General features: G+C 51.5%; 1 protein-coding gene across 1 annotated transcript in view; it reads right to left on the bottom strand.

Moving 5' to 3' along the window:
* Positions 1-21,933, bottom strand: part of FHOD1 (formin homology 2 domain containing 1) — a 60,459-nt gene extending 38,526 nt beyond the window's left edge. The window contains exons 1-2 of the mRNA XM_065416354.1: positions 21,757-21,933; positions 666-772 (exon numbers count right to left, since the gene is read on the bottom strand). Of these exons, the coding sequence (XP_065272426.1) occupies positions 666-772; positions 21,757-21,933 (284 nt within the window). The remainder of the gene's footprint in view (positions 1-665; positions 773-21,756) is intronic.
* Between the last annotated feature and the right edge of the window lie 806 nt (positions 21,934-22,739).

Here is a 22,739-nt window from a genome sequence, read left to right as displayed (position 1 = left end):
TAATGATCTGCCAGCCACCTCTCCCCCAGAACAGCTCCTCCCCTCCCCCCACCATGCCCCACTTCCACAGGTTACTGACAGCAGCAGCACCCGGCTATTGCTGGGGCCTGCCAGATCATCACAACCACCCTCAGGAAACCAAATCTACGCAGTTACACTGGGGGGGGACGGGCAGCTCTTTGGTGCACTGTCCTGGGGCCTCCACGCACCTCTGCCAGCGTACATCTGTCCTGATCTGTGGCCGCTCCTGCTTTCCAGGCCTGATCTCCCCCCACAGCTCTCAAGTCCAAGGTCCCTCACTCCCCACAGACTGCCCTAGAGCCTGACCAAAACTGGCCTGTCACCAGGCCCTCAGCCCAGGGGCTCAGTTTAACATCCAGGAAGTAGCTGGCAAAGGAGTGAATCCCCCAAGTGACTCTACCAGCCCCAGCCCCAATTCCAGCCATTCTTGCTCCCCCGCAGGCCCCTCACCGTCTGCTCCATCCTGCTGGGCAGGCAGAAGAGCAACGTGCATCAGCGTCTCACTCCATGGGGGCATCTGGAGAAGGCAAAGGTGGGGGAAGCAGGGTCATGTCGTCTGGCTGGGCAGTCTCCTGAGTGGAGACAGTGACTCATGTCCCACTCCCTCGGTTCAGACAGGTATATCTGCGACTCCAGCAACTCACCTGATCTCCTCGTAGAATCCTTCCAGCTCATCTTTCTGCTCCAGCAGGGACAGATCAAGATCCAGGTACTGTCCAGATGGTGAGACCTGCAGCGTACAGTCCGCCAGCTGCAAACACAAGGACCCCCCACAGATCAGTGATGGTGCTTGCTACCAGGAGGGAGGAATGCATAGCGAGGTCGTGGGGAGCAGGGTCAGTGTGAGGCACCCCAAGAACTATACTGCCACTCTGCACTTGTAGAGGACAAGTAGCCAGTCAGCAGCAGGGCTAGGAGAAGAACCCAGGAGTCCTGACTCCCAGACCATCTGCCCCCGCCTCTCAACCATGCGACTCCCTAGCCATTCCCTCACGCCCAGCTACTGCCATCCCCTTTTGTGGGGTTGCACAGCCGTGCGGCGCCTTGGAAACGGCTCGCTGAGGATTTAACTGAGGCACTTTAGTTCAGCTCTAGGGGGCCAGAGTGTAAGTCACTCACGAGTCCAGAAACTCCTATTCCGTGTCCCCTCAGCAGCAGCATTCTGTCCCATCCCACCCCCGGGCTCGGGGTTTCACAGGCCATTTCTCCACATTCCTGTCTTCTCTTCCCCTCACCAGATTCAGAGATTCCAAGGCCAGAAGGGACCATTGTGACCATCTAGTCTGCCCTCCTGTATGCACAGGCCAGAGACCTGCCCCGAAACCATTCCTAGAGCAGATCCTTTAGAAAAACCGCCAGTCCTGATTTAAAAATGGTCAGTGGAGAATCCACCAGGGCCCTTGGTAAATTGTTCCAATAGTTAATTGCCCTCACGCTTAAAAACTTACGCCCTATTTCCAGTCTGAATTTGTCTAGATTCAACACCCAGCCATTGGATCGCGTTAGACCTTTCTCTGCTAGACTGAAGAGCCCATTATTAACTATTTGTTCCCCATGTAGCAACTCAGACTGGGATCAAGTCACCCCTTAACCTTCTCTTTGTTAAGCTACATAGACTCAAGGAGCTCAATCTATCACTAGAAGGCAGGTTTTCTAATCCTTTAATCATTCTCGGGGCTCTTCTTTGAACCCCCTTCAATTTATCAACATGTGTCTTGAATTATGGATCCCAGAACTGGACACAGGATTCCAGCAGTGGTGGCACCAGCACCAAATACAGAGGTAAAATAACCTCTCTGCTCCTACTCACCATTCCCCTGTTTATGCAGCCCAGGATCACATTACCTCTTTTGGTGACAGCATCCCACTGGGAGCTCCCGTTCAGCTGATTATCCACCCTCCCCCCGAATCTATTTCGGAGTCACTGCTTCCGTTGCTAGCTCACGGTCCCGTGCAGGCAGCTGGGTGAAATGCACTGGTCCCCTCATCTCTACAGCGCTTGAGCACGGCGCTACGGAGCCCACTGACGGAGCTGACAGCAGGTGAGGAAAGAGGCCCAAAAGGAGCCCCCAAGGAAAGGGGGCGGGGAATAAAGACAACCCATAGAGGGGAGCAGTGGGGCAGGGACAATTCAGCAGTGGGGGTGAGATGAGAGGAGAGGACACCATACCAGCCCTAAAGTAGCGACTAGGTGCTAGCAGTTCTCCCCCACCCATCCCTCCAACACACACCCTAGAGACGCAGCCAGCTGCATCTCTAGGGTGTCATGGCAGAGGGACATGTGCACACACCCTCCGTACACACAGGCACTGGTGACTCACCCATCACCATGATCCTGACAAAGCCTGCACGCTGACTCATCGCTGCCTGGCCGCTTCCTGACGGTCATGAAAATCACAGCCTCCAGGCTGTGCAGCATTCACATCCCAAAATACAGGGCTCCGAGCAGGGGAGCACAACCCCGACAAGTTCAGCCACTCCTGAGTCACAATGCAACCACTCCAGGGGATCGGCCATGTGGCCCTGGCCTCAAGCCAGGTAGGCTCTGCCTGCCATCTCTGCGGTGGACAGCGGTAAGATCCCTCCCTCTCTCCTACAAGAGAGGATGCCCCCTTCCAGCAGGGCGATGGGGAGAGTGCCAAGCAGGGACTGGTGATCTCAGCCCTGTGGAGGAAAGTCAGAAAAGCCACCGTAAGGAGGCTCCCTTCCTGAACAGCACGAGGGGAAAGTGCAGCTCCCGGCCAGTTCAGCCTAGAATTGGAGCCGCTTGCCCAAACGCTGCCTCTTCCTCCGACTCCCACAGCCCACCTCCCTCAGACACACAGCTGGAACCAGCTTCACCCTTGGCCCAGCTTCTTCTCTCACGCTGGTGTTCTGAATTCTGTACCGATATGTCTGACAGGAACTCTTGCTCTGGGGTCAGGGATTGTCACAGAGACTCTCTTGCAAAGCACCCTCCATGGAAAGGGCAGGGGCCCAACCCCAGCTCTCCACATTGTGACAGACAAGGCACTTCCTTCTGGGATACCGTCAGGAGACCGAGGGGAAGCAGGAGGTAGAACACCTTGGGATCTGGCTCCGGCACACACAGATAGACTTGGCAGCATTCGATTTCAACCAGTAACCGGCGGCAAACATCCATTTCAGCTGACACACCGAAATCAATCCATGGGTAAAAGGGGAGCCTGAAGGGATTGGGTGTCAGCTCTTTCCGGACAGGAAATCCCACATCACAGCTCCTTCTCGTGGTCTGGAAGGTTCACTCTGCACTGACATCAGGGAGTGGATCCTCTGCAAGTCCGGCCCCACATGCTGCAGATCAAACTACGTGCCCTCGCGCTCGGCCTTTGGAAGGCAGGGCCTTACTGGCCTTGGTATCTTGCTATGGCAAGTCACAAGCCAATTTACGTCTGTTTGATTCTTTGTTAGATCCTTCTCATAGTGACGACACTGTCAGCCGAGTTCACTGGTCCCGCTAAAAAAGCGGACAGTTTTAATGCATCTTTTCTAGCCAGCAGTATACAGGAATGAGGTAGGTATCTCTTTAAATGCTCCGAGAGCCCTCCAGCGGAGCTGTGTGTGGTGGGCAGCACACACCGCCAGAACCTAGCCAGAGCAACTCTAAGGCTGTGTCTACACTTACCATTTAAAACACAAAAAGTCCATGTTTTGCGCTAAAACCGCGGGAGCGTCTACACTTGTTAATGACTTTTTGCGGTGAAACTTCTGAGTTTCAAAAAGAAAACCACCTTCACGAGAGGCCTACAGTCCTTTGTGCTGTTCTTTTTGCGCTGTTGTGAAAGTGAAGACACGTTCTACCAGCGTAAACACCTTTTGGCCTCCGAAGGATATCCCACAGTTCCAAAAGTGACCACTCTGGCCAGCATCTCCGCTGCTCTGATGCCAAGTAAACGGATGTCCGCCCCTCCCCCTGTAAGCCCCGGGAAGTTGAAACTCCCTTTCCCTTTGGTTGTAGATGGGGCAGGGAAAGCAGCCAGACAGCAGGGGGGGTAAAAAAAATGCCACGAAAGAAACAAGGAAGTAATGGGGCTGCTGGGACATGAAGCAGGGCAACACGGGGCACTAAGCAGGGACCCAGAATGCCTTCTGCTCACCCCCCCCTTCCCACAGGACCTATCGAGAGAGCTGCACTGTGGGACAGCTGCCCTACAGCACTGCTCTCATCCGCGATGGAAGTGCTGGTAGTGTCAACACTCTCTGGCGCCTGAGGAATTGAGTGAGGACACAAACCAGCGCTTTACTTTCACCGGTTCCCTGTCACCGGTGACACTTACAGCGCAAACACTCTGTCAGTGTAGACATACCCTAAGCATAGAGCTAGGCCTGGCACGTTTGCTCTAAATGCTTATTTGGAACCCAGTCACGCTCACCTTCTTCCTTTCTATTGGCAGTGTGGCAAAAAGAGCAAAAAAGACACAAGCTAGCTCAGTGGTTCTATCGGTATTTCAATCACGACTGGCTGCCTCTCTGAACATAACCTGCCCTAGATCAGCTGCACAGTATGGACTGGTTGCAGGAACATTGGGTGACATTCTCTGGCCTGTGCTATATAGGAGGTCAGACTAGTTGATCACATTGGTCCCTCACACCTATTATCTATATGGGTGAGCTATATGACCCTACATAAGACTGGCAAATCTGTGGCTGCATCTCAGTTTAACACTGAACAATCCAAGTGCAGAGTAGCAACTAAAACCGTTCACTGCCTCGTAGCAGTATCTGGACTTATTGCTACCAGTACAACTGGATTTTAAGGAGGCTGGTCAGTGCCGAGACATACCTATTGTTCCTTTTGCCAGGTGCCAAGCAGCACAGAAACATCAGGATGCAGCCCACGGGCCAACATTGGGGTGCACTTCCTAGCACTCTTCGGCAAGGAACGGTAAGGCCTTGTCGTGCCACTATAAAAAGCTGTCGGACCCAAACTGATCTCATCTGCCAAAGGCATCAAGCTATGCCAGTAAGCCCATAGCTGCAGCATGATTGGTGAGCACCAAGGATAGCCATATGAGGGGCCTGTTCACACTCTGGAACTCAGCGGCAGATGCCAAATCAACCTAATTTTCTTCTTTGACAGGGTCACTGGCCTAGTGGGCCTGGGAAGCTGTAGACAAGGTATATTTTGATTTTAGTGAAGCTTGTGACGCAGTCCCACATGACATTCTCATAAGCCAACTAGGGAAATGTGGCCTAGTAATGGGTGCACAGCTGGTTAAAAGACCATACCCAAAGGGTAGTTAGCAACGGTTCACTGTCAAACTAGCCGGCTCTATCTAGTGGGGTCCTGCAGGGGTACATCCAGGGTGCAGTACTAGTCAATATTTTCATTTATGACTTGGACAATGGAGTGAAGAGTGTGCTTATAAAATCTGCAGATGACACCGAGCTGGGAAAGGCTGCTTGCACTTTGGAGGACAGGATTAGAAATCAAAATGACCCTGACAAATGGGAGAATTGGTCTGAATTCAACAAGATGAAAGTCAATAAAGACAAGTACAAAGTACTACACTTAGGAAGGAAAAATAAAATGGGGAATAACTAACTTGGTGGTAAAAAGAACAGGAGTACTTGTGGCACCTTAGAGACTAACAAATTTATTTGAGCATAAGCTTTTGTGGGCTACAGCCCACTTCATCGGATGCATAGAATGGAACCTATAGTAAGGAGATATATATACACATACAGAGAACATGAAAAGGTGGGAGTTGCCCAACCAACTCTAAGAGGCTAATTAATTAAGATGAACTGTTGTCAGCAGGAGAAAAAAAACTTTTGTAGCAATAATCAAGATAGCCCATTTAAGACAGTTTGACAAGAAGCTGTGAGGATACTTAACATGGGGGAAATAGATTCAATGTGTGTAATGGCTCAGCCATTCCCAGTCTCTATTTAAGCCTAAATTGATAGTATCTAGTTTGCATATCAATTCAAGTTCAGCAGTTTCTCGTTGGAGTCTGTTTGTGAAGCTTTTCTGTTGCAAAATTACCACCTTTAAATCTGTTACTAAATGGCCAGAGAGGCTGAAGTGTTCTCCTACTGGTTTTTGAATGTTATGATTCCTGATGTCAGATTTGTGTCGATTTATTCTTTTGCGTAGAGACTGTCCGGTTTGGCCAATGTACATGGCAGAGGGGCATTGCTGGCACATGATGGCATATATCACATTGGTAGATGTGCAGGTGAACGAGCCCCTGATGGCATGGCTGATGTGATTAGGTCCTACGATGGTGTCACTTGAATAGATACGTGGACAGAGTTGGTGTGACGTTATGAGTGTAAAATAATATTTCATTGAAAGATGACAGGGCCAGAAAGAGTTAATTAACTCAGACTGACCTGACCCAGGGGTGAACTGTAGAAACTGGTTAGGAAGATATGTAAATGAATAGAGCTTTGAAATGCAAGTCTGCATTGTTTGAGATCTCAAGGGTAGATGTTTGCTCAGGTCTTGTGATGTGAGCAAACAAGTCTTGTCTATTGCTATAACTTTAATTCAAAGATCAAAAAGGAATATTAACATTTATGATGATACTTGAGTGAAATAGTATTATTGTCTATATGTCTCTTTGAAGGTTGTGGTAACCTGTATCCGAACTGTTTAATGGATAGATTACCTTGTGCTAATTGCCAGGATGTTTGAGAGAAGGAGAATTAAGCCTATTGTTTTCTCAGGCCGAAAGGCTGCTGGAAATGTACAAGAACCCTGGGACATGATGCTATATGATCTCACATCTGCTTTGGGTTTCAAGAGGGGGAAACCCTAAACCACAAGGATTGAGATCCCCAGTCATTGACTGGAGCCACCCTGAATATGGACATTGGACTATAACCTATGGACTATTTCTAAAAGGACTTTTGGCAACTACAAGCTCACCTCTGCTATGCATCTGAACCTCAAGAATTGAATTCAAGTCTGTATGTATATTGATCTTTTGACCAACACTCTCTCTCTTTTCTTTTTTAATAAATTTTAGCTTAGTTAATAAGAATTGACTATAGTGTGTATTTTGGGTAAGATCTAAGTTATAATTGAACCTGGGTATATGGCTGATCCTTTGGGATTGGAAGAACCTTTTCTTTTATATGATGAAGTAAGATTTTCAGTAATCATCATCATATCTGACATGTGTGTCTGGATGGAGGCCTGAGGCTGGGCACTTTAAGGGAACTGCGTTGTTTGAACTTCTGAGTAACCAGTGAGGTACTACAGAAGCTGTTTTGTGCTGGCTTGGTAAACCTAAGTATTGGAATATCCACCAGCGTTTGGGGTTTGTCTGCCCCGTTTTGTTTGCAGTTCACCCTGATTGAGTGACCTCAGCTGGCTCCCATGGGCAGCACCGTCACAGTTGGCATCGGGCTTTGTTGCAAGGATAGGTTCCTGGGTTAGTGTTTTTGTTCTGTGGTGTGTGGTTGCTGGTGAGTATTTGCCTGAAGCAGGTGCCACAAGTACTCCTGTTCTTTTTGCGGATACAGACTAACACGGCTGCTACTCTGTAACTTGGTGGTAGTACTGTTTAAAAGGATCTAAGGGTCATAGATAAGGCTAAGTTTTTATCACAGATATTTTTAGTAAAAGTCATGGACAGGTCACGAGCAATAAACAAAAATTCACAGAAGCCCGTGACCTGTCCCTGACTTCCACGAAAAATATCCCTGGCAAAAGGGGTAGGTGGGTTCAGCACCCACTGCTGCTGGGGCTCCCGGATCCCCCCAGCTGCCCACAGGGGCGGGGGCTGGGAGCTGTGTGGGTGGGGCTGGCTGGGAGCTCCAGCCCCAGGGCAGAAAATGTCACGAATTTTGTGACTTCTGTGACCTCCATGACATAATCATAGCCTTAGTAAGAGTGGATCGCAAATTGAATGAGTCAACAATATGATGCAGTTACGAAAAAGGCTAACATCATTCTGAGGAGTATTAACAGGAGTCTCGTATGTGAGACATGAGAGGTAATTGTCCTGCTCTACGCGGCACTGTGAGGCCTCAGCTGGAGTACTGCATCCAATTCTGGGCACCGCGCTTTAGGAAAGAAAGTGGAGAGAGTCCAGATGAGAGCAACAAAAATGATAAAATGTTTAGGTAACCAAACCTATGAGGAAAAGTTAAAGACACTGGACATGTTTAGTCTTGAGAAAAGACGACTGAGAGGGGACCTAATAACAGTATGTTAAGAACTGTTACAAAGAGGACGGTGATCAATTGTTCTCCATGTCCACTGAAGGTAGGACAAGAAGTAATGGGCTTAATTTGCAGGCAGGGTTAGATACTAGGAACAACCATCTAACTCTAAGAGCAATTAAGCGCTGGAATAGGCTTCCAGGGGAGGTTGTGGAGTCCTTGTCATTGGAGGCTTTTAAGAACTGGTTGGAAAAAACCTGTCAGGGATGGTCTAAGTTTACTTGGTCCTGTCTCATCGCAGGGGGCTGGACTAGATGACCTCTCAAGATCTCATCCAGCCCTCTCTCTCTGATTCCATCAACAATGGCTATTCTTTTCACCACTCTGCCTGAAGTATGTAGCTAGAGTTGGGATCACAGGCCCTCTGCCAAAATGTGCCTCCCATAGCCGGGGGGGGGGGGGGGGGGGGGGAGAGGGGAGAAACATGGCCTAGTGGATGGGGCACAAGACTAGGAGCCTGGAACTCACGAGTACTGATCCCCTTCTTTGGAGACTAAGTTCTAACTGGCAGACCCCCAACAATATCTGCACACGGGGACCACTCATTCCCCTCTTGGCTAAGAGTCGCATCTGGTAACCTGTCAACAGCTGCCACTGGCTGCAAGCTGTGATGCAGCTGAAAGGAATCAGGCTGGGTCAGTACAGGTCTGTCGCATCTTACGCGCATTTAACATGCGCGATTTCAGCTTTACGCGGTTGGCAAAAACCAAAAAAAAAAAGAGAGAAATACCAATTTTAATACTGTACCTGTAGTGCGGGCGATTCCGCCCGCCATTCAACTCAATGTAATTTCGACTATACGCGGTTTTCGCTTTACGCGCTGACTGCGGAACGTAACCCCAGCGTAAGATGAGACAGACCTGTACTTGGGGAGGCAATGCCAAGGATCATGTGGGTGCGGAAGGAAGTGGTGGTGGAGATTCAAGAGGAGTTGTTCTCCTCTCCTGTCAACTGATGTACTCATGTAGTGCTAGAGTGATGGAAAAGCTAACCACTGAACACTTCGGGGGTGTTCCCCTGGGACGTCTCAAATTCCACTGCAAGCGATGGGGCCTTCTGCCAACGTCAATTCCACCAGTCGGTTCAACTGATTTGTTCCAACCTAAACTGGCAGTGCTGCCAACTCTGGCTATTTTGTCGCGATCCTTGTAATATTTGTTGTTTTAATTAAGCCCCAGCTCCAGGAGTGATTACAGATGATGACATGACAATCTTAGTTTTAATTTAAAAATGCAAGTAAGTTCCTAGCCCTCCTCTTTGCAGAGAAAAGCTTGAAAATGTGACTCCAGCGCGACCCAAAGGCTCAAAACTAGAGGCCAAAGCAAGCCCCAAATGTATCATTTTTGAAAGGTCTTGTGACTTTTAAGCCAATCTCATAATTTCTAAGGCCTGACGAATGGTCTGCGAATATGTGGGGCTGGCAATGCTGCTACGTCACTCTTGGGTGCTGATGGGATTCTTATGTGGTTTGTATGCCATTTTGCATCCCCTGGGGTCCCCAAATCATTTACAACGTGCTAGAAGAGTGTTACTATTAACCATGTAGCCTTGGCTTTACTCTGCGGCTGGTATCGAACCCATGGGTCACCTGACGCACTGAAATACTGGTGTGGCTCACGCGACATACAGATTCTGCAGAACCTCAGCTTTCACTTAGGCCTGGTCTACACTACGACTTTAATTCGGATTTAGCTGCTTTAATTCGAATTAACGCTTGACCCGTCCACACAACGAAGCCATTTAATTCGAATTAAAGAGCCCTTTAATTCGATTTCTGTACTCCTCCTCGACGAGAGGAGTAGCGTCAAAATCGGTATTGTTAATCCGAATTAAGGTTAGTGTGGCTGCAATTCGATGTTATTGGCAATTAGATGTTATTGGCTACCCACAATGCAACGCTCTGGAAATCGATGCTACTACGGTAGCTTGGACGCACACCACCGAATTAATGGTGCCTAGTGTGGCCGAATACATTCAAATTTATAAAATCGGTTTCCTAAATTCGAATTATATAAATTCGGATTAATCCTGTAGTGTAGACATACCCTTAACGAGGCACATTTCTATCCCTTCCTGGTTACGCAGAAAGAGTATAGACTCATTCAAATGGGAACCCAGCGAAGCCAATGCCGTACTGTCTGCCTGAGCGGTACAAACTCTCCAGATTCTCACTAGGGTGTTAACTCTGATGTGTAGAGAGGACCTATTAAATGTCTGCAATCATTAGTTCTTTGCTGATCAAGTTAGCGGAGAAGGGAATGGAGAAGGGGTTGGGAGTGAAACCCAGGGAAGAAGGGAGGGGTGGAAATTGGGAGCTGCTGCAGACACAGAGTCAGGGCAGAGGGAGGGTAACTGAGAAAGGCAGGATGGGGAGGAGGGCCGAAGAAAAACAGAGCACAGAAATAGCGGGTCACCCTAAGCCAAGCATTTCCCACTGACCCATGCAGAACGTGACAATGAGGTGCCGATGAAGAGATTTATTTCCTACATAAAGGCCATATTCGACTCTCGATCTCTGTGCAAACGTCTCCCTGTCACTATGGGAGTTGTGCTGGAGACTGTGGGGTGTAAGTGGCTCCAGGTTCGCATCCCAGCCCCTGGGCTGTAACTAAACACGGAACTCGCCCGTCTGACGCAGAGTAAGCAGGGGAAGCCCCCCGTTTTTCCCAGGCAGCCTCGCTAGCAACCCCGCAGTGCGTTAACTGCTAAATCGCAAGCAGGTCAGCATCAATGTCCATGCCTGCTTCAGGGGGCCTAACTACATGAGCCAGCCAACTGGCTGCTGCAGGAACTCAGATGCCAGTTTCTCATGTGAGCGTGGCAGGAATGCAGCTCCACCCGCAGCGTTCGTGGTTTGGATTCTACCCCAGGCACATGTTGTCTCCTAGTGCTAACCCTTGGGGACAGAGACATGCTGTTCCAGTCGGCTCACGAGCCCTTTACAGGCAGTTCCCATGACAGGGAATTCCTGCACGAGAGGGCAGTGAAAACGGCAGGGTCTAGGTTTGGTTCCTTTCCTTCACCCAAACAAGGCTCTGGGACACACTCGCAGCAAAAGCCCTGACCAGAAATACTGAAGTCCAGATGCTGCTGTAACACTGCTGGAAGCAGTCAGGTGAGTGCCACCCACTGCTGTAACGGGGAGAGGCGTCCGGGGGACAGAACCATGTCTCTACTCTGAGTCAGTGTGAGAGCTCAGTTTAAATCTGTCAAGAACTCACCTGTGAAATAATCTTAAAATGGCCTGTCACTTTAACCGTTTATTCAAGGGGATGTTGAACTGGCTTCAGATTAACACCTAAAGCCAGGAACAATTAACATTCCAAAGAGCTGCTGCAAACTAGAACAGGAAACAGCCATGAAGGGGTGGCAGGGATGGGACATCCAGTCCCTGTGTACGAAGACACGTCCTTGCACTGAGACACCCACTATGTGGATAGACAACCAGAAGAACACGGGAAATGTTTAATCAAAGGCACTGATTCCAATAGGAAAGGACTACAGAAAACATACACGAAACAGACCCGGGGGAGAGGCCTGGAAAGGCCGTGAGTAGGATTGCACATGACTGCAAAGTAACCTAGAAAGTGACACTGGGCCAGCTCCAGGGGGATTTGGCAGCAGGCACCTGATGCCATGAAGGATCTCTGACAAACTGCCCTGCTAAGGGCTTGGGGAGGCCAGGACCGGCTGGAGCAATCCCACACTGGTATCTACGTAGGTTAGCTTCCAAGGTGCATCAGACTAGCTCTGTGATGGGGACTCTCTTTGGTAATAGGACTCTCTCATTCTTCACAAACCTTGTTTTTAACACAGCCTGAGTCTTACATTGCTTTTGAGGCACACTCACTGTCACACATCCTGGCAGGGGAATTACACACAGACTCTGCCAAGTGATGCAAACGGGAAGGTCAGTCCTAGGGCCGAAGCTCTGACCATGGCCCTTTTACCAGTCTGACAGGATGGCCTGGGTAGTTTAAAGTGATAATATCCATTTGGGAAGGAGGCTAACACTTTGCAAGCACACAGGTGTCTTACTAGGGAGAGCGATAGTAGAGATTATGGCAGTGGCTCTCAACTTTTTTACTGGTGACCCCTTCACATAGCAAGCCTCTGAGTGCGACCCCCCTTATAAATTAAAAACACTTTTTAATATATTTAACACCATTATAAATGCTGGAGGCAAAGCGGGGTTTGGGGGGGAGGCTGACAGCTCACGACCCCCCATGTAATAACCTTGCGACCCCAAGGGGTCCTGACTCCCAGTTTGAGAACCCCTGGATTATGGGGTTCAAGTGTCCCCAATTGTCCCTGGAAACTCCACGGTGGACAATGGTGTTGCCTTCTCCCATCAGGAAGCTCTAAGTGGCTGGAGCAGGCATTTCCACGCATGCTTTTGCTAACTGTAAAACTCCGAAAGGAAATATTGAATAGACATAAGCTAAACTAAAATCAGCCACTCTTAAACTGAATTAAGAGTGACCATTCAGGGGCTAGCACCAGTTTAAACTAAATCAGTTAAAAAAAATCAACACCCCCCCCCGCCCCCACACACATTTAGTTAAACTGGCCCCAAATCTGGAAAAACGTCATTTTATTCTCTCCCCAGTTAATCAGTGCTGTGAAGGGGAGGGTTATATGGGACACAGAAATTGAGGCATAACTTCTCTACGCAGGCCCAAACAACAAGGGTGGTTTTAGCCCCCGTGTTAGCTTTTTACCCTATTTCGGTGGCCCAGGAGAAAAGGCTAACTATTCATGCCTAACGACGGTGCGTGTACAGTGACTGCAGTGCATAGGGCAGACCCCCGTGTTCCAGGCTGGATGCTGTCCTGATGTAATGTGTGCCTAATTCTGCTCTTTTTCCTTTCCCCAAATAAACATGGAACCATGTGTGTAAGGGACCTGACTAAGCTTCTTACAAGTATCAGGGGTATATAGTGGAATCTAGGAACAGAAACCTCACGAGGATAGTTATTTTAGACAGCAATCTGGGACATGATTGCCTTTCACAAATCCAAGCTGACTCATACCTATTAGCCTGTACTTTTCCAAATGTAGCTGTAAGCTACAATATCCCAAGTATTTAAAAACCCTTTCCTAATACAGGTGTTCCTACAGCCTCTTCCTGAACACTGGAACAAGAGTCACTGTTTTCTGAGCACCGGGTACTTTTCCATTACCAAAACTTATTAAAGGTTCACCCATTTACTCCTCCTAGCACCAAGAGCATCACCTTGTCTTTACCCTCTGCCTGTCTCACTTCTGTCTAGATACTGGCTTTCCACCATAATTCCAGTCTCCTTTGGCTTGTCCTCGATCACACAAAGGCACACTGCATGGACATGCCATTAATATTCTTTTTATCCAGCACAGGTGTGAAGAAGTCACTTCCACCTCCTGTGATTTGCTTCAGTAATTAGCAATAATTTCCAGCTCTTCTGTGCTATTAATGACCCCACCAATGCTCTTATTTTTCAACCCCCGCAGTGCATTTAAAGAAACTCTGACCTATCACTTGATATATAGATATAGATATATCCCCAAGGTTTGCCATGCCGTGATTGCCGAGTAGCAATGCCCAAGATGCCCAAGTGCCCACAAGCACTTGGCTCGCAGAACAGAGACAAAGAACACAACCTTTGCTCCACGCCTGGCCACCCCAGCTGGTTCTGAAGAAATCCCTGCACCCAAGTGGATGTTTCTGCTATGGCCATCAACACTAAATAGTTTAAAATATTGACATTTAAACTGTCATTATTGGGTTTCAGAATTCACTCCCTGCTGAGATGAATGGGACGGCTGTGGCTTTGTTTGATTCTGTGCACGTGCAGAGTCGGAAGGCCCTGCATTGGTTTATGTCACAGTGGTTTTCTACCCAAGCAGAAAGGCTAGCCGTTTGTTTTTTAAAAGGAAGGCTGGAAATACCAGACAACAGTAGAGAGCTCCTAAGATTGTCACACTGGTGCATCTCCACGGTATTTTTTTCTGGCGTCACTAGTTATTGTAACTTATCCTTTGCTGACTGACAGATGGAAACAAGTGGTGGTGTTGACAACTTGCTTGCATTTGCTGAATCAGAATGACAGACCTGCTTGCATACTTCAGTCTAAATCAGGGGTGGGCAAACTTTTTGGACCGAGGGCCACATTGGGGTTCCAAAACTGTATGGAGGGCCGGATAGGGAAGGCTGTACCCCCCAAACAGCCTGGTCTCTGCCCCCTATCCGGCCCCTCCCACTTCCTGCCCCCTGACTGCCCCCCTCAGAACCCCCGACCCATCAAACCCCCCCTGCTCCTTGTCCCCTAACTGCCCCCCCGAGATCCCTGCCCCAACCACCCCCCTGGGACCCCAACCCACCCTGCTCCTTGTCCCCTAACTCCCCCCCCGGACCCCACCTCCTATCCAACCCCTCCTGCTCCCTGTCCCCTGACTGCCTCAACCCCTATCCAGACCCCCGCCCCCTGACAGGCCCCCCAGGACCCCACCTCCTATCCAACACCCCCCCCTGCTCCTGTCCCCGGACTGCCCCGACCCCTATCCACACCCCTGCCCCCAGCCAGGCCCCTGGTACCCCACACCCTATCCAACCCCCCCTGCTCCTTGTCCCCGACCGCCCCCTCCCAGACCCCCCCCCCCCCCCGCCATCAACCAGAGAAAAGTGGCGGTTTCCTCTTCAAAGCGCCGCTTCTCTCAGGAGGACACCGGGTGGCCGCGCAGCCGGCCGGAGAGAAGCAGTGCTTTGAAGGGGAAACCGCCGCTCCTGTCCAGCCGGCTGCACAACCGCCCGGTGTCCTCCTGAGTCCTCCGGCTGCGTTCCCGCCACCCGCGCCGCCCATCTGCTCCCCAGAGGCTGTGGGTGAGCCTCCCTCCCTGCTCTCCTGCCCACTGTGCTGCGGGGGCGCGCTGAGGTGAGGCTGCGGGGGAGGAGGGACAGCTGGGGGGGGGGTCAGGGGCTAGACTCCCAGGCTGGGAGCTCGGGGGCCAGGCAGGGCGGTCCCGCGGGCCGGTCAGGACGGTCCCGCGGGCCGGATGTGGCCCGCGGGCCGTAGTTGGCCCACGTCTGGTCTAAATACACAGGACCCTTATTTGGTACCCAGTTTATATTTGTGATTTATAAACAGGCCCTAGCTTGGCTTCTGTTTTGAAGACAAGCGCCTAAACCTCCTCTTCCAAGCTGCATCAGCTGCCTCCCCAACAGCAGTCTCTGAAAGAGGATAAATACAACCTGGACTACATTTTGGTGAAAAGAAAGAGAGTACCACAATACTTGTGTTGGGGGGCTGGATAGCCCAGTTTTGCTGCAATGTAGAGAATGAAAGCTTAGTATCAGCTATTTCCTCAGGGACACCTCTGGGAAACTTAATCTGATAAATTATCCGAGTGAGCCCCACTTTACGCAGGTACTGAGAGTCTACGTTGGGGTAAAGATGTTGACATGACGACACTGGTGCAAGTTTCTCTAATGCAGACAGGCTCTTAAAGGAGATCCAGAAATTTGGCTGTGAATAAGTTAAACAGGCTTAGTCTACTGGAGGTTTCACTACTGCTTGCTCAGAGGGGATGTGTTGCACCCAGAATGGTATTAAAGATAAGACCAAAACCAGCACTTTAGAACGCTGGTTGTCCTCCAAGGCAAGGTGGAGGGTGCCCCAGGGCCACCCTCTCCCTGCTGCTTTCTTGCCAAAAGATGCCACTCTACAAATTATGGCTCTTCCAGGCCAAGACTGTGGCCCTATAAGGACTCAAAGATCTCAAATGACAGAATACTGGCAGCTAGTAGGGCTCAAGAGTCCACCCTGGGCTTACAAACTCCAGCGGGCACACCTAGAAGACTGGAGTACATGAAGGCAGCATATGGTAAAAAGGGGGGTTGCAATCTGTGATGGGGCATGGAAACCCCACACTGGTCAACAAGGGGTTAAGGAGCTGCTCTGGGCTGAGCCAGGCCCACCCCGCCACACCTGCCGGGCAGGCACAGGCTGGGTGGGGCGGGGGAGATAAAAGGGGAGCAGAACAGCCGACATGGTCAGAGCAGAGAAAGAACAGACTGTTAGCCCTTGAGGAAAGGGCTGAGGGAAGGCAGGAGCTTCCCAGACAACCACTGCCTGGGAGGGAGGGCCAGATCCCCACACGCCCCGAGAGGGAGGCGTACCCCTCTCTCCCTTGCTAACTCAGGTTATTTGGGTTAATTCCCCTTGCTTTTTGATCAGACGCTGCCCAGAAGGGGAGAGGCTTTAAAGTGACCTGGCTGGAGAGCCACGGCACAGGAAGAGGCAGGCTGCCGCACAGGTGGAGCAGCCACCTGCAGGAGACCCCAACAGAGAGAGAGAGCTGCCACGCCTGGCCACGAGGCGGCGCCAGCGAGTTGACCCCTTCATGCAATCATGGAGCCGAGTCCTACCGCCCTTCACAGAGTTTGCTAAGGACAATGGACTATTGCACATGAAACTGAAAACCCTGGAAGACAGCTCACCAGTGACATTTCAGGTTATGTGACAAAGGGAAGAGTATCACTGCCAGGGTCCTGTGGGATATTTTTCTAAAAAAGCCTAATGCGCCTTGACAGACTTCCAAGTCTTCCTTACCCCACTTAGATGTACATCCCTTCTCGAAATCTCTCCTGCCACACTCGTTATAACATCCCCTCCAGTCCAACAGAAAAGATCTTATTACACACAGAGTCCGGCTCAGAGAGGAAAACCCTTGCCAGAGATCTGTTTGCTTCGTTAGGCATTGCTTTTGTTGTTTGTTCCCAAATTAACTCCACTTAGTCACCCTTGAAAAAATATCTCATGACATGACACTGGTTCAGTCCAAGAAAAATGAAGATGTGGATGAAAGGGCACGTGTCTGGGTCAGAGGAAGGTTTAACAACAAGTTCTGTTATCCACACACGCCAAGGCTCCCAAGCTCATGTGGGAGTCAAATGTATCTGGCCCGTGTTTCCTGCCTGCCTACTCCGCCCTCCTGCATTGAGACGCTCCCCTTGCCTCTACTGCTGGCTGCTGCAGTGGTGGGCAGCAGGCCGAGTCCTCTTCTCCTTTGGAGCGACTGACTGAGCGCATCCTGCTCTGCCTCTGCTCCTCCCAGTCCCTGGCACTCCTCCACACGAGGCCTGGCTGCAAGGCAGGCTGAAGCCGGAGGAGCCCTGCTCCATCACGGGGTGGGAGAGGAGTATCATCTGGCCCCCTAGAGCCACAGGGGGAAAGCAATCCGGTCCTCCAGGGGAAACAAAAATAACAGCAATAGGAATTTGAGTGGAAGGAGAGAGAAAAGGAAACCTTTGAAGGGAAGAGATGGTGGAAGTGCCACAAAAACAGTGGAGAGGAGAGTAGGCTTGCTGTCCGCTCACATGAGATTGGAGGTGAGTGAAAACCCAATGCTCGCCCCTCCCCCCAAGGTAAAAAGTGTGGGGGAAGCCAAACTCCACTGGAATAGTTCCAGGCATTATGGGGAAAGAAGAGGAATGGCCATCCAGCTTGACTGAGGGATGGAGCTTCAAATACAGTTCAGATAAGTATTTAAACCCTGGGTGTTTATCTGAATTGATCCCAAAATCTGCACCTTGCAAGGTTCCCCTCCCCCTCCCCCTCTCCCTCCACTGGCCTTTCTGTGCGTTTTGCTATCCTACCGCTGCTTGAGCGTTTGGCTGGGTTTTGAACAATGCAGCATTGAGATGCATTCCCTTGTACTTACCCAATGTCACATTGCTCTCATCTCCAGTCATGAACCATTTCCCACAAATAAAATGGGTGGTGTCCAGAAAAAGAGGACTGAGATCTCCCTCCAGCCTCTAACTGGGAGGCCAATTCACTGCTAGTTATAGCAGCAGGAAGCTGTTCTGGTTGCCCATCGCACCTTTGCAAGTTTAGAATCACCAGTAAATGAGCCGCGTATCATTTTGTGCTCCCTATTGAACTCCCCTGTTTTCCATCTCTCACTTATTTACTCTTCCCAGTATTATTTCTTTAGTTCACCTCTCAGATTTCACAAGGATCTATGGGATGTTTTACTGAATGTGTTTTTTCATCTTCACCCCAGAGTTTTGAATACGTTGGGAAGACACGTCAATGACATTTAGAAGACATGGTACAATCATGCATCCCAAGGAAGGGTTCCTCACAAAAGCATGGTGGTACCACTGCGGATGGGACACCTTAAAGCCAGCAGACACTTAATGCCGTCTCTGCCTTTGTGTGCTCTGGATCAGACAACTGCATTCGTCTCCCCAACAAGTAAAGGCGAGGCGAGGCACTCCCTGCTTAGCTGTTCACTGCCCTAGGAAAAGCAGGTTGTTGGTTAATAAGTTCCACCTGGATAGCTATTTCTGCTGGCCTCACAAAGTAGTTTCTTTGTTAACAGAAGGTAAACAGCTCCCTGCTGCCAAGTGGGGCAGCACAGAATAGGACAGCGTAAGTGGTCTCCATTTTGAGTTACAGAGTTCTCTATTCACACTACCCCAACCTGCATGTTAACCCCCTTCCATGCCCTATGTGGAAGGCATTTATCAAAAATGTCCCAGGTTTTACAAAGGCTATCATTCAGTTTTTACTGATTTTCACTGGAATTTTGAACCACTTAAATACAAAACAAAGTGCCTGAACTCCCCAAATCCAGCTCCCCACTTTGGAAGGAGACAGTAGCTCACTAATCTAGGCCCCCCAAGGCCGGGTAGCACACCACCTCACATGCCATGATGTGCCCCAGTAGAAGACTGCTACAGCATCCAGGCCCAGAAGAGGCAGACCGAAGATCAGAATTAGTCAAATTATACAGATACCATGGGACATGGAAACGATGATGTGCGGGACAATTTGAGATTCCAGCAGCTCATTCCCATAGACCAGCCGTAGGCCTGTTTACAGAAGGTCAGACTAGATGACTAGAATGATTCCTTCCGGCCTTGGAATCTCTGAATAGTGCCGGACTGAGTAACTGCACACTAAGAGCACAAAGCCTTCTGCCATGTTCAGGGCCCTGCTCCCACTGAAGTAGAGAACATTCCAAGCGCCTGTCCGCTTCCTCCCAGATAACCCACTTAAGAGTGCCGGGAAGGAAACCAGACAATTTCCAGTTAATTTTAGCCTGCGTTGCAGAAGGGCCCAGATAATCATTCCAGAAACCTCCGAAGCCTCAATGTGCACACATATGCCAGTCACTGTTAGCTTGCAGATCTGCTTATCCCCAACTCCACCTCTGACAACACGCGCAACCAGACCGTCAGCACCTCTTGCCTTATCTACTTACTGCCACTCCCCCACATAGCATTCCAGCTCTCCAGAATGCTGCTGCCATTTCCTCATACATTCAAAGCATGACCACATCAACCCCATCCTCAGACACTTCTGCTGGTTCCCATTCCTTACAGGGACCAGTCCAAGTCAAAGTTTGCCTTGATTTACAAACCCTCCATAGAAGACTTCATAAACCTCCTCTCTTCTCTCCACCCAGATCCTTCCCCTTTGCACCAGCCTGCTCTGTGACCACACACAACCTTGTCAACGCTGGTCTAAGAGCCTCCTCCTTTGCAGCTCCTGTCTGCTCTGACTGTATCCCTCTGCCATTTTTGAAGCTGTGACTCTACTTTTTGCCTATCCTCATAATTTCTTGTCTCATCTAGCTCTGGATCATTTTGGGATGCACTTTGTAGGAAACATACCATAGAATACATAGGTTCTCCAAAGAAAAATGCAATCCTTTGTCAAGCTATCTACATGTGGAGAGTTAACACTCATGCCCCATTAGCCAGTAGTTCAGGGGTTTTGTCACCCCATCAACAGGATAGAAACTCCAGATGAGGCAGCTAACGCACCAAGTGTCCAAGGTTGCATATGGAAAAAAAAAGAGGAGCTGATGCTCATCCTCACAGCTGCCACTGAAGAACAGTCAAAGGGTGCTGCACTGTGAGAAGTAGGATCGTTCCGAGGAGTTTCCTCCCACTTGTGCCCAGGGGGAAAGCTAAAAATTACAGGCCACTATTCAAGAGTGTGAAGACAGCCCAGAAGTCCTGCTCGACCTCACTCTTCATTAAACCAGGTCTGATTTTTCAGACTGGGTAAGAGCTATTGTGGCACCCTGAATGGCTGACACTTTTGCCTGTTCAGTCACAGTTAACAGAATCCTCAGTGTATAAGAAACGTTATATAAACTCCAGATGGTGCAGGAAGCGGTGCTGGTGACTCAGAAGACATCACTGTTTCCTTCAAGTCAGTTCTTAGTCAATGCATCAGTTTGGTGTTGGGGCCCTGTGCTACTGGAGATGACATTTCAGAATACAGCTAAAACTGTGGTTGTTAAACCAGGAATACGCTGCTAGAGGAATGTTTATGCTACACAGGAATAGCGGACACAGGCCCTAACCAGCAAGCTATAGGCTATGTTTAAATACAAGACCTTATGCTGACCGTTTCCATTCTTTGTGTGCATAGGGGGGTTTATCGAATGGATTTGAGCTTGGATGCTGAGGAGCGATGTCTCCCAGTACAGTTGCCCGATGCTGCCAGGTCTCCATGGGAAATGAGAAATCCAGTCTGAATTGATTTCACCTGACTAAACGTTTCGAACCAACCAAAGGACAAGCCAACCAACTCCTCCATGAATAATGAAACAGCTACTAGAGGTCAGGGCACAAATCCCTCCACCCCATCCTCACTGGCCCAGCCCCTGGTCCCTCCTCGGTACTGCCCAAACAATTCGCTGTAATGGCTCAGCTCCAAGGCCTGCTCCTACCAAAAGCCTATCCCCAAGGCACAAACCTGCACCAACCTAGTGAAGCAGGGATGGGGAAAATGGGGAAGTTCTACACACTCTGTAAAGTATCAGGGGGTAGCCGTGTTAGTCTGTATCCACAAACACAACGAGGAGTCCGGTGGCACCTTAAAGATTAACAGATTTATTTGGGCATAAACTTTCGTGGGTAAAAACCCACTTCTTCAGGTGCCGAGACAGCTAGGGGGCTGCACAAGATCGGGATGTCCACACCCAACAAGCCCAGTCCATACATAGGCCCTGCCCTAACCCCACTTCCTTCCCCCCCCCGCACAGAACCCCCCCCAACCATGCAGGGCCTGTCACCACCCCGCTTCCTCCAGCCCAGCACCCCCTCAACCCATTGCAGGCCCCCTCACCACCCCACTTCCTCCTGCCCAGCCCTCCTCACCGAGCCCACGCCCCTGCCACCACCCCGCTTCCTCCTGCCCAGCCCTCCTCACCGAGTCCACGCCCCTGCCACCACCCCACTTCCTCCTGCCCAGCCCTCCTCACCGAGCCCACGCCCCTGCCACCACCCCGCTTCCTCCTGCAGGCCCCAGCCTGTGCTCTGTGCAGGCCCCCCCCCCAGTGCAGGCCCCCCAGCCCCCCGCGACTCCCCTCACCACCCCACTTCCTCCAGCCCCAGCCCCACCGCTCCTCTGTGCAGGCCCCACCCCCAACACAGCTTCCACCAGCCCCGCCCCCCACCGCCGCATGGCCCCCACCCAGCGCTCGCCCCGCCCCGCCCCGCCCCGCCCCAGGACAGTGGCACGGGCCGCCGCTCACCGGCAGGGGCGCGCCCAGCAGGCGGTGCAGGGCGGGCAGCTGCGCGCCCAGCGGCAGCGCCTCCGGCAGCGGGTGGACGGGCGCGCGGCGCGGCTCCGGGAAGCTGGCGCACGAGAAGGGGTCGCTGTCATCCAGGTACTGCAGGCGGCAGAGCGCGGCACCGGGCCCGGCCGCCATGGGCGCAGCGCTGCGCTGCTCCCCGCGCGCCCACCCGGCGCAACTGCCCGCGCGCCGCCTGCCTCAGCGCAAGGCCGAGCCCGCGCCCCGCCCCGCTGTCCGGCCTGGGGCGGGGCTACGGCCCTCCAGCCAATCGCTCGCCGGTAACCGGGACAACCGGCCACTACAGAGCAGCCGATTGGCCAGCGCTGCCGGGCAGGCTCTGTCTCGCTGCGGCTAACGGGCCCCGCGGCGGGGGGGACGTGACAATGGGGCGGCGCACGGGGGGGCAGCGGTCTCAGCCCCCTCCCGCAGGGTCAGGCGCAGCAGCGCCGGCCGGAGCCCGCCCGGGGGCCCAGCGCTCCCCAGCGGCCGGAGCAGGCTGTCCCCGCCGCGGGCAGGGCTCGGGGCCGGGCCGGGCGAGCTCCGTGCGGCTGCTGGAGGTAGGGGACCAGCTGCACCAAGTGCCTGGGGCGCGCGGCAGGGGAGCAGTGGGAGGAGGGCGCAGGGGGGAGAGGAGAAGGGGTGCAGGGGAGGGGGCACAGTGTTAGGGGAGAAGGGGCACAGGAGGAGGGGAAGGGGCGCAGTGGGCAGCGGAGAAGGGGTGCGGGAAGGAGGGGACATAGGGGGAAAGAGGAGGAGGTGTTGCAAGGGGGAGAGAGGAGAAGGGGCACAGGAGGGTGGCACAGGTGTTAGGGGAGAAGGGGCACAGGAGGAGGGGAAGGGGTGCAGGGGGCTCGGGAAGGGGTGCAGGGAGAAGGGGCCACAGGGGGAAGGGGAGGAGGGGTGCAGGGGATTTGAGGGGGTGCATGGGGAGGAGGGGGTGC

This window comes from Emys orbicularis, chromosome 14 (genome assembly GCF_028017835.1).
Source record: "Emys orbicularis isolate rEmyOrb1 chromosome 14, rEmyOrb1.hap1, whole genome shotgun sequence".
Taxonomy (NCBI): Eukaryota; Metazoa; Chordata; order Testudines; family Emydidae; genus Emys; species Emys orbicularis.
This window is presented reverse-complemented; position numbering and strand designations above follow the sequence as displayed.